We start from the raw sequence: 14,541 nt of genomic DNA on the forward strand, positions 1-14,541 counted from the left end.
GACTGACACCCTCTCTCTGAGAAGGCCTGGGAGTAGACAGTTCACAAGGTAACTTCAGGGTCAAGCATGTGAAGAAATGCTGCAAGAAGTTCAATGGCATCACATGGTTGAGCAGTAGAACAGAGGGATCGGAGAAATCAGATACACAATTCCCTGAAAGTGATATCGCAGATAGATAGAGTCTTAAAGGGAACTTTTGGCACATTGGAATTCATAAATTAAAGTAATGAGTATAGGAGTTAGGATGTTTTGTAAAGTTGTATAAGACATAGGCCAAATTCGGAGTAATGTGTGCAGGGTTGGTCACCTATCTACTGAAAGTTATCAATAAAATTGAAAAAAGAGTGCAGAGAAGATTTTACCAGGATGTTGTCTGAACTTCAAGAACTGAGTTACATGGAAAGGTTAAACAGATTAGGACTTTATTCCCTGGAATGAAGAAGAATGAAGGGAGATTTGATAGATATATCCAAAATTATCCAAATCAGTGGTTCTCAACCTTTTTTGGTCTAATGCCCACCTGGCTTCCAACCCAATGTGCCATGTCGACTTATGAGTGTCAATGACTGAGCAATATTTTAAAGTCAAAGGCAGCTTGGTAAGAAACACATCTTTGTCTAAAGTATTTTATTTAACATGTTTAAAGAGCAAAAAATCCTAAGCATGCATACACTAAACATAAAAACTCCCAATCAAAATCAAAGTACTAGCCTCTTTTATGAGAACCCTGTTCCTGAAATTTCTACACCAGTTTCCACATCCTTGATTCTGTTGTTGATAATTCCCACCTCCATTTCAATGCTGCTTCATGCCTTTTTCTTTGTTGCAATGTGAGCTGTTTTGAAAGTGAGGCTGGAAAGGGTTTTACTTCCTGTCGCATGTGTGTGTGTAGGTTTGCTGTTCCAAATAAAATTGTTCTTATGAGCTTGAAGTTGTCACATGGCCCTTTTTTAAAGTAGACATTACCACCTATTTTTTTTATTGATAATCCAACCTTTTAACTCGGGTTCAATTCAAATGGAAAAATTGATTCATTCATCCAAAATATATATCCTGTCAAACTATTTTAAAAACTTATGAAATTGAGCTAGTACACACAAAATATAATTTCTCCTACAAACATTTCATAACATAATTGAGTTCATTTATTTCCTCTGCTTTCATCACACCCATTTCCTTTCTATGCAGTGCCACTGATACAGTTACAAATACTCAAAGCAGTTCTAAAAATAACAAAATTAAATAATTGCAATAGAGAAAAAAAAGTCCTTTGTCACTTGCCAAGTACAAGTGGCTTGGGGGGAAAAACAATCAAATTGTAGACCTATTAAAAAGGAAAATAAATAATATTGTAAGGACCTTCAGAAAACACATTGTTGATCGCTCAAAGCTCATGCATTTAATTTTCCAATAGTTGAATCTTAGAGTTGTCCCTTGTAAAATCCAAGTTTCCTTTCACAGATGCATCACTTCCCAAAATATTTAATCAACATCTTGTTGCTTAACTAGACCCCGCTGAATGTATGGAATCTAAGTGAAAAAGATACATACAAACATAATCCTGTTTCTACAAAATGGTGAAACGTAAGAGTAGCTATTCGAATCTCCCACCTTGATTCAGTGTTTACAAATTTTAGTTGGACCACTGACAGCACACTTCTTGGATTCTCCACACTCAACTGAAGAAGCTTTCACAACAGGGAGAGGCTGAAAAACTGGTTCGATGCTCAGTGTATTATCTTCAACCACTTCATGAATTGTAGAAGCCAACTCATTTTTTTAAAAATGTCAAACAAGGATAGATACCTTCTTTATAGATTCTGTCTAAAAAGCATCGGGTTTTATCGATTGTTGGTTCTTCTTTTCATGCTTTAAAGTTACTAAACAGAAACAAATCAACTTCTTTGCAATCTCTTGCAGCTTCACGTTCATCTCTTGGCTGTTGGTGGCCATGGCACTTGTACTTTTATTTCCAGCATGTCCTTTTTTAAAATTAGGTTTTCCACTCAATTGGAACTCCTTTGTGGGTGACACTGGTGAAGAGTGAACTAGTATTTTTGGCAATGAAGTGAACTGGTTTTGCTTCACGTAGCCTAACGGCTGCTGAGAAGGGATATTCACAGCTAGATAAAGAAGGTCTGGTCATTGATTATGCGGTCAAACATTTTCATCAGTACCTCTAAGGACATGCATTCACAATTTATACAGATCATAAACCACTGATGACCCTGTTCAGTGAGACTAGATGTATCCCATTGCTAGCCTTAGCTAGGATACAGTATTGGACTCTCACATTGTCAGCCTACCAGTACACTAGTGTGAGAAACAATCAGTACTAGCTACCCAGGGTTATTCTTAAGCAGAGTGGGCCGATCTCCAACATTGTTAAGCTGGTTGATGGACGTGTGTTCCACAGACATCAAGTCCACGTGCACGTGTCATGATATATACTCAGAGGTGGACAGTTCCATAGAGTTTTCAATGGTGAGACAGGCTACTGTGGAAGCATGTTCCCCAGTGACTTTGCCAGAGAGAGAGATCTGACAGAAGGGTCTGGGTCCCCTGAAGAGGATGGACATTCCTACACAGCCACACAGACCTCTCTTATGCCCCCCAACACCAGATCCGCCCAAAACAACTTCTGGGTCATCGGGGGTGGTGCGCAGATGACAATGCACTTGCAAAACTTCTAACAAACTATATCTTTGATTGGACAGTTTTTTAAATTAAACTGAATGTGGAATCTGACACATTTTTTTAGATGTTTTTATATTATTAAATTGTTGTTGATAGTTTATTACAAGTTTTAGGAATACGCAAGCTAATTACATCATTGCTCTTCTATATTTAGAGCATCTTGGATTTTAAGGGGCGGGGAGAAGTGTTGTAATGTGAGCTGCTTTGAAAGTGAGGTTGGAAGGGGTTTTACTTTCTGTCCATCTTCTTAACTTCCTGTGTGCCTTGAGAATAGCTTGGAGGTCATGCTGTGTGTTGCAGAGGAAAAACACAGAGGAGGAGGAGGTGGGAGGGAGGGAGGTTTGTGTGTGGCATAAAGTTGTTCTTTTTGAGTTTTAAGTTGTTGAGTGGTCCTTTTTCAAAGTAGAAATTACCACATTCTTCAACTGCACTAAGGTTGAAAAGTCTGATTCACAAAGATGAGAGGCTGTAAAGGGAAGGCTTCTCTGAATACACTCCTTTCCACTGTGGCCAGGCATGTCTTTCCTGCATTGGCCTTGTCAGTCACCAGTGAGCCTGCAGCAGACATGGACAGCCCCCTTCCTAAATCTTCTGAACTTGAAAGTGAAGAATTGTGTTCTTGCAGTCATTTTTGGCCAAACCTCAGAAATAGATGAAATCTCAAACACATATCTACATCCAGAAATATCAACAATGTAGGCAAGAAGAAATATCCACAGCTTTTCATTAAAGCAGGTTTCCAGTTCATATTTTATTTTTTGTGTCTTCAAGAACAACTGCAACACTTCTCATAGTTCAAACACTCGTGCCACAATATTTCTTGTTGGCAGCCAACACAATTTGGTGCAGTAGAGCAAGTTCTTGCGCTCCTAATCCATAGCTTTACACAATTGTTTGAGCAACCGACGGGTTCAAAGCCCCACTTTTCACGTCGTTTACAATTTTGATGACTTGACCAAGAACATCCTGAAGAGGAGGTGGAAGGGCTTTTGAAACAAGAGATTCCCAAACAGCAACAACTTTTGGAGATTGATCTTGTGTAAGTTTGGAAGCCACTTTGCTCTTAACATGGCAGGTGCACTGTCAGTGCAGACTCCACACAGATTGTGCCAGTTCAAACCCTCAAAGAAAACTTTTGACACCTTTTCTATCACATCTACAACTCTGGTATTTGACTCCAGTGAACAGCAAAATAGTGCTTCTTCCTTGATGGATTCCCCCTTCACATATCAAACAAAGCATGAAGTTGGGAACAAGACGAAACATCTGTGGATACATCCAGCTGAATTGAGAACAATCCAAATGTAGCATCCTTGATTTCTGCAATCACCTGTTCTTTTATGTCATTAGATAAATCAGCAATCCTCCTTTGCACTGTAGAATTTGACAAGGGATTTTTTTTCAGCTTCATTTCACTTTCTTCTCCAAGCATAATCTGAGCCATCTTCTGGGCACATGGCTTGATCAGTGTTTCTCCAACTGTGTGAGGTTTCTTCTGTTGTGCAATAAAAAGGCTGACGGCAGAAGCCTTTACGAGACATTTTTCTTGCTGTAGAAATGCGCCACTTCCATCCAAGCGCTCCCTTACATTCACTTAAAAAAAGTCCACATCCTTATGTTGGTGTTGTGGATGAATCTTCACCAGGTGCAGCTGCAACTGGGAAATCTTTGAGGCCCACGTGGAAATATGCCATAGCCCCAGAGGTTGGGAATTATGGTAAAGGTTCCATTATTGTCGCGTAAAACTACATTTAGAATGTAACATGCATGAAATCCTTTAACTTTGTCTACCATAAGGAAGATAGAGAGTTGCCACTTTGTCCAGCGCCCCTCACAGAAATGAGGAACAAACTCACAACCCCTGGTTTACAAGGCCAGTGCTCTAACCTCGGATCTATAGGAGCCTTAAATACAAGTGTAGATAGAATAAATTCAAGTAGGGTTTTTCCACTGAGAGGAGGTGAGATGGAAACAAGAGAACATGGGTTAAGGGTGAAATGGGAGAATTTTAGGGGGGCATTAGGGGGAAATTTGTTCACATGGTGTGGAGGGTGTATGGAATGAACTGCCAGCTGAATTGGTGAATGAGGGCTTAATTTAAACAATAAAGAAAAATGTGAATAGATACATGAATGGGAGGGGTATGGAGTGGGTGCGTCAGTAGAACTATGCAGATTAATAGTTCAGCATGGACTAGAAAGGCCGAAGGGCCTGTTTTCCATGCTTCAATGTTCCATGGTTCAACACAAGTGGTCAAGGTCAATTAATCCATCTTCATATACATATCCTATCCAATGCATCAAGTCTAGCACACATTTTCAAAACACAGCACCTCCATTATTTAAACTCCAGTTATTCTTGACACTGGTTTGACATTGGAACCATATCAAACAACACTGCTGACCAAACACCCACATTTCACTATGCACAAGCTACTAGGTATTCAGCCATGATAGGCATAACATGCAGTGCTTTCCACCACATTTTCCTTTTGATCTCCTACAGAAGAAAGAGTAGCATGGAAGGTACCTGCTGCAAAACAAAGAGGGGAGAGATTGCATCAGACCTATCTTTCTTCCCTCCCTCCATATCACTTTTCCGCTTCTTTCTCTTCTATCCTCCCTCTTGTGTCCACCTATACTTCTTACCTGTGATTCCTTTCCCTTTCCCCAACCTCCACCCCCTCCACTTTTAATTTGGGAATCTGCCTGATTTTCAGCTCTCCTGAAGAAGGACTGTCTTTCACTTTCTATGGATGATGGGTGACCCGATTTTCTCCAGCACTTTTGTGCAACACTAAACCCCCGCATCTGCCCATTTTCTGGTTTACTTGCACCAATGAATTTTCTGGCCACAATATTCTGGATATTTATAATGCACTGGAACAATGCCAGTAAAGAAAAAGACCAAGGAGATAATAATTCGACAACACAATGCTTATGAAATACGCTATTGTTAACTGATAACTGACATTTTAAGCAGTACGATTGCTCCATAGAAATTATATGACTAACAAACAAAATATCCTTAGTAACAACAGTGTACTGGTCCTTGGCAACACATGACTTTTTTTTTAAAAATCACAATTTCAAATTACATTAGAGAGCACATTCAAATGGTTCTACTCAGCATCACAAAACCATCTTTTCAAATTTGTGTTACAGAAATCATTAATGGAAAATAATGTTCTCATTTATTGTAAAGTGCATTGTGAATTTTTATGTTTAACAGACTCCTGTCCCATGTGTACAGGGCACAAAATCAGAAGTGAAAATTGTATTTGTCTCGAATCACTAATGTGTAAACCTAAGGGAATTAAGGAAATATAACGATTATATAATAATAGTGTAAGAACTACATCGAAACAGATGGGAGAGATAAATGCTTGCTGCGATATGATGGTTAGGTGCTACACAAATACTATGTTTGTTCCATGAATGAAATTTGTAACTATGTTAATTCCAATCTAATTAACAATTGTAGCAAATTTCCAAGTAAATACAGAAAGTGCTGAAGGAACTACAGGAGGTTAAGATATATAACCAACGTTTCAGGCCTGAGCCCTTCTTCAAGGTATGAGCAAAAAGCAGGCAGATATAACCAAATAACAATTACAGAACTGAAACAGGGCATTATGGCCCCTCTAGTCCGCACCGATTTAAGTGAACTCCACCTACCTGCTCCCTCTCCATAACCCATTAGTCCCCCCACATCCATGTACCGCTCTCAAATGACAAAATTGACCCAGCTGCAATCACCTCTTCCGGAAGGTCATTCCACTCAGCCTCCACTCTCTGAGTGGAGAAGCTTCCTCTTGTGTTACTTCCAAAGTTCTGCCCCCTAACCCTTAACTTATGACCCCTCATTCCAATCTCACCTACCCTCAAGGGGAAGAGCCTATTCACATCTACTCTATCTATGCCCCTCATAACTTTATATACCTCAACCTTCTATGCTCCAATGTGTGAAGAATCATGAATAAAAAGGGTGGGGAAGAAAGGGCAGGGGGAGATGCACAGGCCAACAGGCAGAAGGCCATAATTGGACATGGACAGTAGGACAGGGGAGGAAAAGTGAGAATAATCAGGGGAGGGAGGGGTGGAGGAAAGAAAAGAAAGGGAAAGGGAGAGAGACAGAGCTAAAGGAGACATTGGGATGGGGAAGGGGAGAGATGGTGGGGGGGGGGGCGCTAATGGAAACCAGAGAATTCAATGTTAATACCATCTGATTGGAAGTGCCCAGATGGAATATTAGGTGTTGCTCCTTGAATTTGCATGTGGCCTCTGCTTGGCAGCGCCTGAGGCCATGGATAGACATCTTGGCGTAGAAGTGGGGCACAGATTTGAAATGGTTAGCCACTGGGTGGTCCCCGTTATTGCAGTGCACAGAGCAAATATGCTCAACAAAACAATCGCCCTGTCTGTGTCCAGTCTCTCCAAAGTAGAGGAGACCACAATGGGAGAACCAGATGGAGTAAATGATATCTGCAGATTCACAAGTAAAATGTTCCTTCACTTGGAAAGACTCTTTGGGACTCTTGAATGGTGGTGAGCTAGGAGGTGTCGGTGAAAGTGTAACATTCCTTGCAGACAGAAGTAGGTACCAAGAAGGGTAACTGGTGGCAAGGGAGGAGTGGATGAGTGAGTCACAGAGGGAGCGGTCCCTAAGGTTGTTGGCGAGGACAAAGGGAATCCTGTCCTTGTTGCACATGGGGATAGAGGGGGCTAGGGCAAACGTGCAAGTCATGGAGGACATGCGGGTGTGCTAAGTTGATGGTAGGAGAGGGGAAGTCACATTTTTTGAAGGAGGACATGTCAGATGATCTTGGAAGACCTCATCCTGAGAACACATGCAATGGTGACAGAGGAAGCTTAGTGAGATATTTTTGATGCGAGTCAAGACATGATCCAAGATATTCCCTGGGCACTAGTTTTGTCATCACACTGGCAGGACAAAATTTGTGAAAAAGTATGGAAATGCATGTGTAGTTGCAAAGTATGGAATGCAAAGTAAACTTGCCGACATTGTGGAAGAATTTAACTTATGTCTTTATGTCAAAAAGATAGTTGCATACACTGACCTCAGTTAGACTGGAGAAGATTGGGTGCTTCCCCTATTAAGCAGACATGCAAAGATGTTACTTGAAGTATTTAACTATTGAAGATTATACCTAATTTTGTATTGTCCATTCATTACATTTTATTGGAGAAGCCAGACTGCATTTATCATTGCCATAATTTCTGTCACAAGTTCCACTTGCTGAGGAGTATTTGCTAACATGCTACAAGACAGATTGATCAATATCATTGGTTTGCTCCGTGATGGCAAGATATTGAGAGTTCTGGTGATGAGATATCACAGAACATTTTTGTAACACCGACTCAGAGGAATGGTTGCATAGTGATTGATTTGTTACTTGAGCTAGAGATCTTGTTTGTTGATACACTGACATTAGTTTGACTAACAGCATGATAGCTGGGGAATTAAAATAAAAACAAATAAAATTATTTTAAGTTAGGTCCAGCGACATTGTTATCTACTTGTAGTGAGGTGGAAACTCTTATTAGGAGGGGAAATACTAAGAAATGTACTTCTGCAATATATCTTTTATTACAAACAGTAATGACTAAACATGGAATTCATAAATCTAGACAGAGGTGGGAGCTGGATTTGAATATTACAATTGATGAGCAAAGATGGTCAAATCTCTGTCAAGATTATACTATTTCTATTGGGAGATACTGAAAGAACAAGACCCAAGTTGAAACTATCAATATACAAAATGAAATTTGTTGAAATAGCATTAGCAGTGGCAAGGAAGTGTATTGCAGTGACCTGGAAATCAGATTCACACTAGGGTATGGAAAGATAGAATGCAGAAATTCAAAGCTGTATCCCCTTGAAGAAAATTACATACAATATGAAAAATATATATGGTGTATTTTTGCAAATTTGGAGCTCATATATGCAAATTTTAGGTATAAATATGTAGTGGTGTTCTTCTGCCTCTTGAGACCTGTGTTAATATTCTTCCCTAAATTGATCACATAAACCTTACTGGAGTCTTGTGTGTGGGAAAGCTATCCTCTGAGCAATCCATTAAGCTATTTTTCTTTTTCCTTTTCTTTGCTCTATATTACCATATATCCTGTTCATACATAAATTTCTTTGGGCGTGGGAGGGAGGGTATGGGAGGGAAGGGGTTATAACCATCATGTAATGATTGAAATTCTCTTAAATTTAATTTTTTATTGTTTTATATTAATTATTTATTAATTACATGTATGGAATTTCTTTTTAAATAAAATATTCCAAAAAAAATTGGTCTCCATAATGGCAACTACGAAACTATCAAATTTCTTAAAAACTTTTGGGTTCATGGTTGGGAAAATATGAACTCACCCAGTCAAGCCTATATCCAACTCCAAACTCACCAATTTGGCTGACTGCTAACTGCTGCCTCAGTGTATGGAAAATTAGGGCAGGTGATAAATACAATCATTACCAATAAAATGGATATCTTGTGATTAAACAAACAAATATACCACAACTATTAACAAGTACCTCCTACCTTAATATTTTTACACATGCTTTCAAAGATATTCCATAAATATATTGGTATATTTTATCCCACCTAGTATTTGAGGTTAGTCTATGAAACCAACTATATCATGCAATGTGACTTACATGATTATTCAATTAAATAGTTGAATTAACAAAAGATAGCTGTATGAAAATTTCATATGACAGCAGTTTTACCAACATTAATGTAGCATCACATTATAGTTTACTATTCAAATATTCTACTCTAAATGTTTGAGTGAATTTCTGATAAGGCATTTGATCTTTGAGAGGTCGTACAAGATGACCAGTAGTTTATTTCATGTTAAGTATATGCTAGCCTCTTTAGAACTTATTTCATATTCACTTAACAGGAATACAATGTCATCATATTTAGAAATCAGGAGGCTATAATGATTAGCTAAGCTTTTTTTTTTGCTATCCAACCTGTATTTTTCTTTGGCTATCTTTTAACAATAAAGCCAAGTTACAATACTATAAATAGACCAAAAGACTAAAATAAAATAAAAAATACAATAAATGCGAGACATGCTCAGCAGGTCAAACTTCAGATGGGGGTGAAACAAAATTGATGTTTCACTTCAAGGACCCATCATCAGAACTGAAAAAGTGAGAAAACAAGCACGTTAACTTGTCGAGAGGCCAGGGAATGGAGTCATGAGAGATGATGTGCGTAATAGGGTATAAACCAAAGTTTAGATATTTTAATGTAACAATGACTTTAAATGCAGCAGCTAGATCAAAAAGGAAATTAGAGGCTGGTAAGACTGACGACAGTAGTAGGTAAATTATTGGAAGGTGTTCTAAGAAATGGGATATACAATTATTTGGATAGCTAGAAACTGATTGGGGCTAGTTAACATGGCTTTGTGTGTGGTAATTCATGTTTAACCAATCTTGTCGAGTTTTTTTGAGGAGATGACCAGGAAAGTTGACAAAAAGGTTGTAGATGTTGTTAACATTGATTTTAGAAAGGGTTTTGACAAGGTCCCACATGGGAGGTTAGTCAGGAAGGTTCAGATGTAGGCATTCATGGTGAAGTAGTGAAGTGGATTTGACAATAGAGAAGCCAGAGAGCAGTGATGGATGGTTGCTTCTCAGAATGGAGACCTGAGACTAGTGGTGTGCCTCAGGGACCATTGTTGTTTGTCATCTATATCAATAATCTAGATGATAAGGTGGTAAATTGGATCAGCGAGTTTGTAGATGACATTAAGATTGGAGGTAATGTGGACAGCAAAGAAGATTTTCAAAGCTTGCAGAGGGATCTGGACCAGCTAGTAAAATGGGCTGAAAAATGGCAGATGGAATTTAATGCTGACAATTTTGGAAGGTCAAACCAAGAAAGGCCATATACAATAAATGGTAGGGCACTGAGGAGTGTGGTAGAACAGAGGGAGCTGGGAATAATTCCCCGAAAATGGTGTAATGGGTGGATAGGGTTGTAAAGAGAGCTTTTGGCAGAATGGCCTTCATAAATTAAAGTACTGAGTATAGGAGTTGGGATGTTATGGTAAAGTTGTTCAAGACATTGGTGAAGCCAAATTTGGAGTATTATGTGCAGTTTTAGTCACCTAACTACAGGAAAGATATCAGTATGAAAGAAAGAATGCAGAGAAGATTTACTTAGATGTTGCACAGATTTCAGGAACTGAGTCACAAGGAAATGTTAAACAGGTTATGACTTTATTTCCTGGACCAAAGAAGAATGAAGGGCGATTTGATGGAGGTATTTAAAATTATGAGGGGATAGACAGAGTAAATGTAGATAGACTTTTCCATTGAGGGAAGGTGAGATACAAACCACAGGACTTGGGTTAAGGGTGAAAGGGGAAAGTTTAAGGGGAACATGAGGGGGAACTTCCTCACACAGAGATTGGTCAGAGTGTGGCATGAGCTGCCAGCTGAGGTGCTGAACGCAGGCTCAATTTTAACATTTAAGAAGAATTTTGACAGGTACATGGATGGGAGAGGTTTATGGTCTGGGTGCAGGTCAGTGGGACTAACTAAAAAAATATGGTTAGGCACAGACTCGAAGGGCCAAAGGGGCTTCTTTCTGTGCTGCAGTGTTCTATGATTCTACTGGATCTGCTGATACTTTGTTTTATATTCACAATAATATTTGTTTTTGTAAATGAATTCACTAAATCGTGAGGTTGTGGAATCTGGAAAATAAATTTCTGGTACCTGACACATTTTTCGAACGTGCTTATGGCAGAGTCACACATCCATTCAAGTTGTGCAAAATTGTCATAATAACACTTAACATTCTGCAGAAAATCTGCCACACATCTTGCAAGATTCATGTCATTATGGGTTCAACAATTCAGTAACATTCACATTCAACAATTTTCTTGTCCAAAATGTGTGCATTTTTTTATTTACAAATTTACAACAGCTGCAAGTGATATTCAAATCTAATCCTTTATAATGTTTATTTGCTATATTTGATCATATGGGCAAAGCCAATAAGAGCCCCCAACTATTAAATTATCAATAAAAGTAAAATTTACCAATTGTGAAAAGTCAGAAATGTTTACTGATCCAGTACTGTGTTAGTAGTGCAGACAGATTTTTAGTGATCCTGCAGCAGTTTTATGATTAGGGTAGATTTGGGAGGTTCAAGAGCCTAACAGCTGTTGGAAATAAACTGTTCTTGAGTGATGGAGGTGCCAGCCTTCAGGTTTCTGCCCCTTCTGTCTGAAGGCACGGTTGGAGTAGCAGTTAGCGCAATGCCTTTACAGCACTAGTGATTGGAACTGAACTGGGATTCAAATCCCACGCTGTCTGTAAAGAGTTTATACGTTCCCCTCTTGTCTGTGTGGGTTTTCTCCAGGGACTCAGGTTTGTTTTGAACGGTGGGAGGAAACCAGGGGTGTAGGTTAATGGGGTCTAAATTTGGTGGCACAGACTCATGGGGTGAAATGGCCTTTTACCATGCTGTATGTATGTCTAAATTTAAATATAAAATTTAATTTAAATTAATTTAAGATCCTACCTATAACCAAAATAGGATTCTTTTGGAATAATTATTTGATCAATTTGGATGAATGCACTTGATTAAGTAATGCAAGTTAAAATATTATTTTACTTATCTGAACTTAAGATTACTTACTAATATCACTTCAGTTTTTACACCAGTGTCTCTGTAATGAAAGCAGTGAAATCAAATTGTTTGAATGCTGACCTACATACACCAACTGTCATGGGTGCAATATAGCCGATGAAATACAAGTACAAGGCATGAGAGAATTCTGAAAACACACCAGCTCTGAGAGATGGAGCTCTCAGAAGCTTTTGCAGAAAATAGCAGTATTTGTTTCTGTCTTTTGAAGATAAACTTCAGTCACATACCCTAAACTCTACATACCAATGCAATCATGTGAGGAAAAAAATGCCTAGAATATAGTTGTTTATGCAATTCAATTTATTTTGTATGCAAAAATTTAGATTTTTAACTGTTGGAAATGGCCGATTTGGAGAGTTTGCTCTCAGCAAGTCATTTTGGTTAGGAAGAGTGCAATTTATTTTTATTACTTTAATGGGGAGGGGGCAAGGGGTAAAATGTCTATACAGGTCTTTCATATGTATAGAAAGGAAGAAACATCAGGGTGAATTTTATTCCTCAGCTCCAGCAAAACTGAGATATTTCTCCAGCAAAAGGGGAGATTAAAATGACCCCAAACTTGGCACCACACTCAAGCTGGTTGGTATTTGCATATCTGGATTTTGCAGAGCATACGATAATTCCTACCTGTATTTACTTCAAGCATAATAATAAAATGGATGATAAACATTAAACCCAGTGTGAATTTGGGATGACTATAGGTACTTAAAAGCAACTGACAAAATTAAAGGCATGCTTTTGTAAATGTTTCTGTATTGGTCTGTATGCCTCTCAAGGAGACTTAGGGCCTCCCATATTCAATATCCCCTCATGTGCATGAATGCTTTCAGACCATCAACCTTCACTGGAATTGCTTTTAATTAAAACTATCCCACATTTGCTAAATTTCTGTTCTACACTCTTGCTATTGCTTGCATTGCAGGATTAATTTCAATCTTAGGCTGGAACTGGACAATCTGATTAAGGGAGGTCAGTCATTAAAATGGCACTTATCTTTTGCAAGTTCAAAGCTTTCTGCATCTTCTCTAAGTTTAGCTTTAAATTAAAAATTCTTTTTTCCTTTCTTAATGTCTTGCTTCAATCTTAACATTTTCTATTTGTTCTCGACACTAAGACTGATTATAATTGTGTAGATACTGACTGGATTTCTGATGTAACAGGATCTTTTTTTAAACTACACATTGTGTGGATGTTAGATTTGCTGGAGGGAGTGCTAAAATTAATATATTGATTTAAAGGGATATTGTCAGCCAACTGATAAGAGATCTTGCAAGATATTTTTATTGACAGCAGAATAGAACTATTTTTAACTCTCACTGGGTGCAATAATCAGAACTAAATATTAAATCTCATTTTCTGTCATCATTATCCATTTATATTAATGTTTCTACACTTAGTTATGATCAATGGTTGTTGAAATAATAAATTTCCCTTTAGCATTTCACAGTTCTTTGGCATACCTAATAAAAACAACGCAAATTGGTTGACCTGCCTTGCATATAAAAGCAGCCACACATATTTTTTTCTTTTGCAGATAAGCCTTTAGCACTGGTAAATGATGATATTCCACTGTCAGTTGTAATGGCATTCAAATCCAAGTGACTTTAACGCCAGCCTTCCAGTAAGAATGAACCACCCTGATAAATATTTAGATTAGAAATCAGTCTGTTTTGGCAGCAAGAAGATACAGAAGAATCTGGAGATTTATGACCACCTCATGAAACCTGCTATTGTAGAAGTGAAAAAAAAAATCATAGTGACAAGAAATCAGTGGGCACATTATAAAAATAAAGCAAAAATTGGAATAATTTCTAATTAGTGCCTTCCATGCGCTTACCCCCTGCCCCCACCCGGCCTTGTCTGCCTCCACTCATGAACTCCCTCTCTCTCTGTCTACCAACTCCATCTCCTTTTCTACCTAGCTCTGAGATGGAAAGGACCATGAAAGAAATTCCTAGCAGAAGGACAACTTTGACATTTTTAATCATTCTGTACTAGGATTCTATGAGCTATTGGTCCTAGGTTTGAAAATACATTGCTAATTTAAAGTCCTTTAAAGAGCTGCAATTAGATATCTGCTGGATCAAATGCCAATCTTGAATAAGAATAAAATTATCTTCCACCATGGATAACTT

General features: G+C 38.3%; 1 protein-coding gene and 1 pseudogene across 13 annotated transcripts in view; both read right to left on the reverse strand.

Moving 5' to 3' along the window:
• rhbdl1 (rhomboid, veinlet-like 1 (Drosophila)) overlaps positions 1-14,541 on the reverse strand; it is a 238,116-nt gene that overhangs the window by 210,654 nt on the left and 12,921 nt on the right. For 9 of the 13 annotated variants that reach the window (XR_011347356.1, XR_011347355.1, XR_011347358.1 and 6 more), the window contains one exon: positions 7,778-7,810. The exons of 3 other annotated variants lie outside the window; for them this stretch is intronic. Coding sequence is in view for 3 of the 10 variants with exons in the window: in XM_069906193.1 (XP_069762294.1) it covers positions 7,778-7,810 (33 nt within the window). In the remaining 7 variants the exon portion in view is untranslated. Of the gene's footprint in view, positions 1-7,777; positions 7,811-10,338; positions 10,344-14,541 lie in introns of those variants that run through there. One more of the 13 variants, XM_069906205.1, reaches the window with a different exon arrangement.
• Positions 1,312-6,414, reverse strand: LOC138746938 (rab-3A-interacting protein pseudogene; annotated as a pseudogene).

Source organism: Narcine bancroftii, chromosome 12 (genome assembly GCF_036971445.1).
Source record: "Narcine bancroftii isolate sNarBan1 chromosome 12, sNarBan1.hap1, whole genome shotgun sequence".
In the NCBI taxonomy this organism is placed as follows: domain Eukaryota; kingdom Metazoa; phylum Chordata; class Chondrichthyes; order Torpediniformes; family Narcinidae; genus Narcine; species Narcine bancroftii.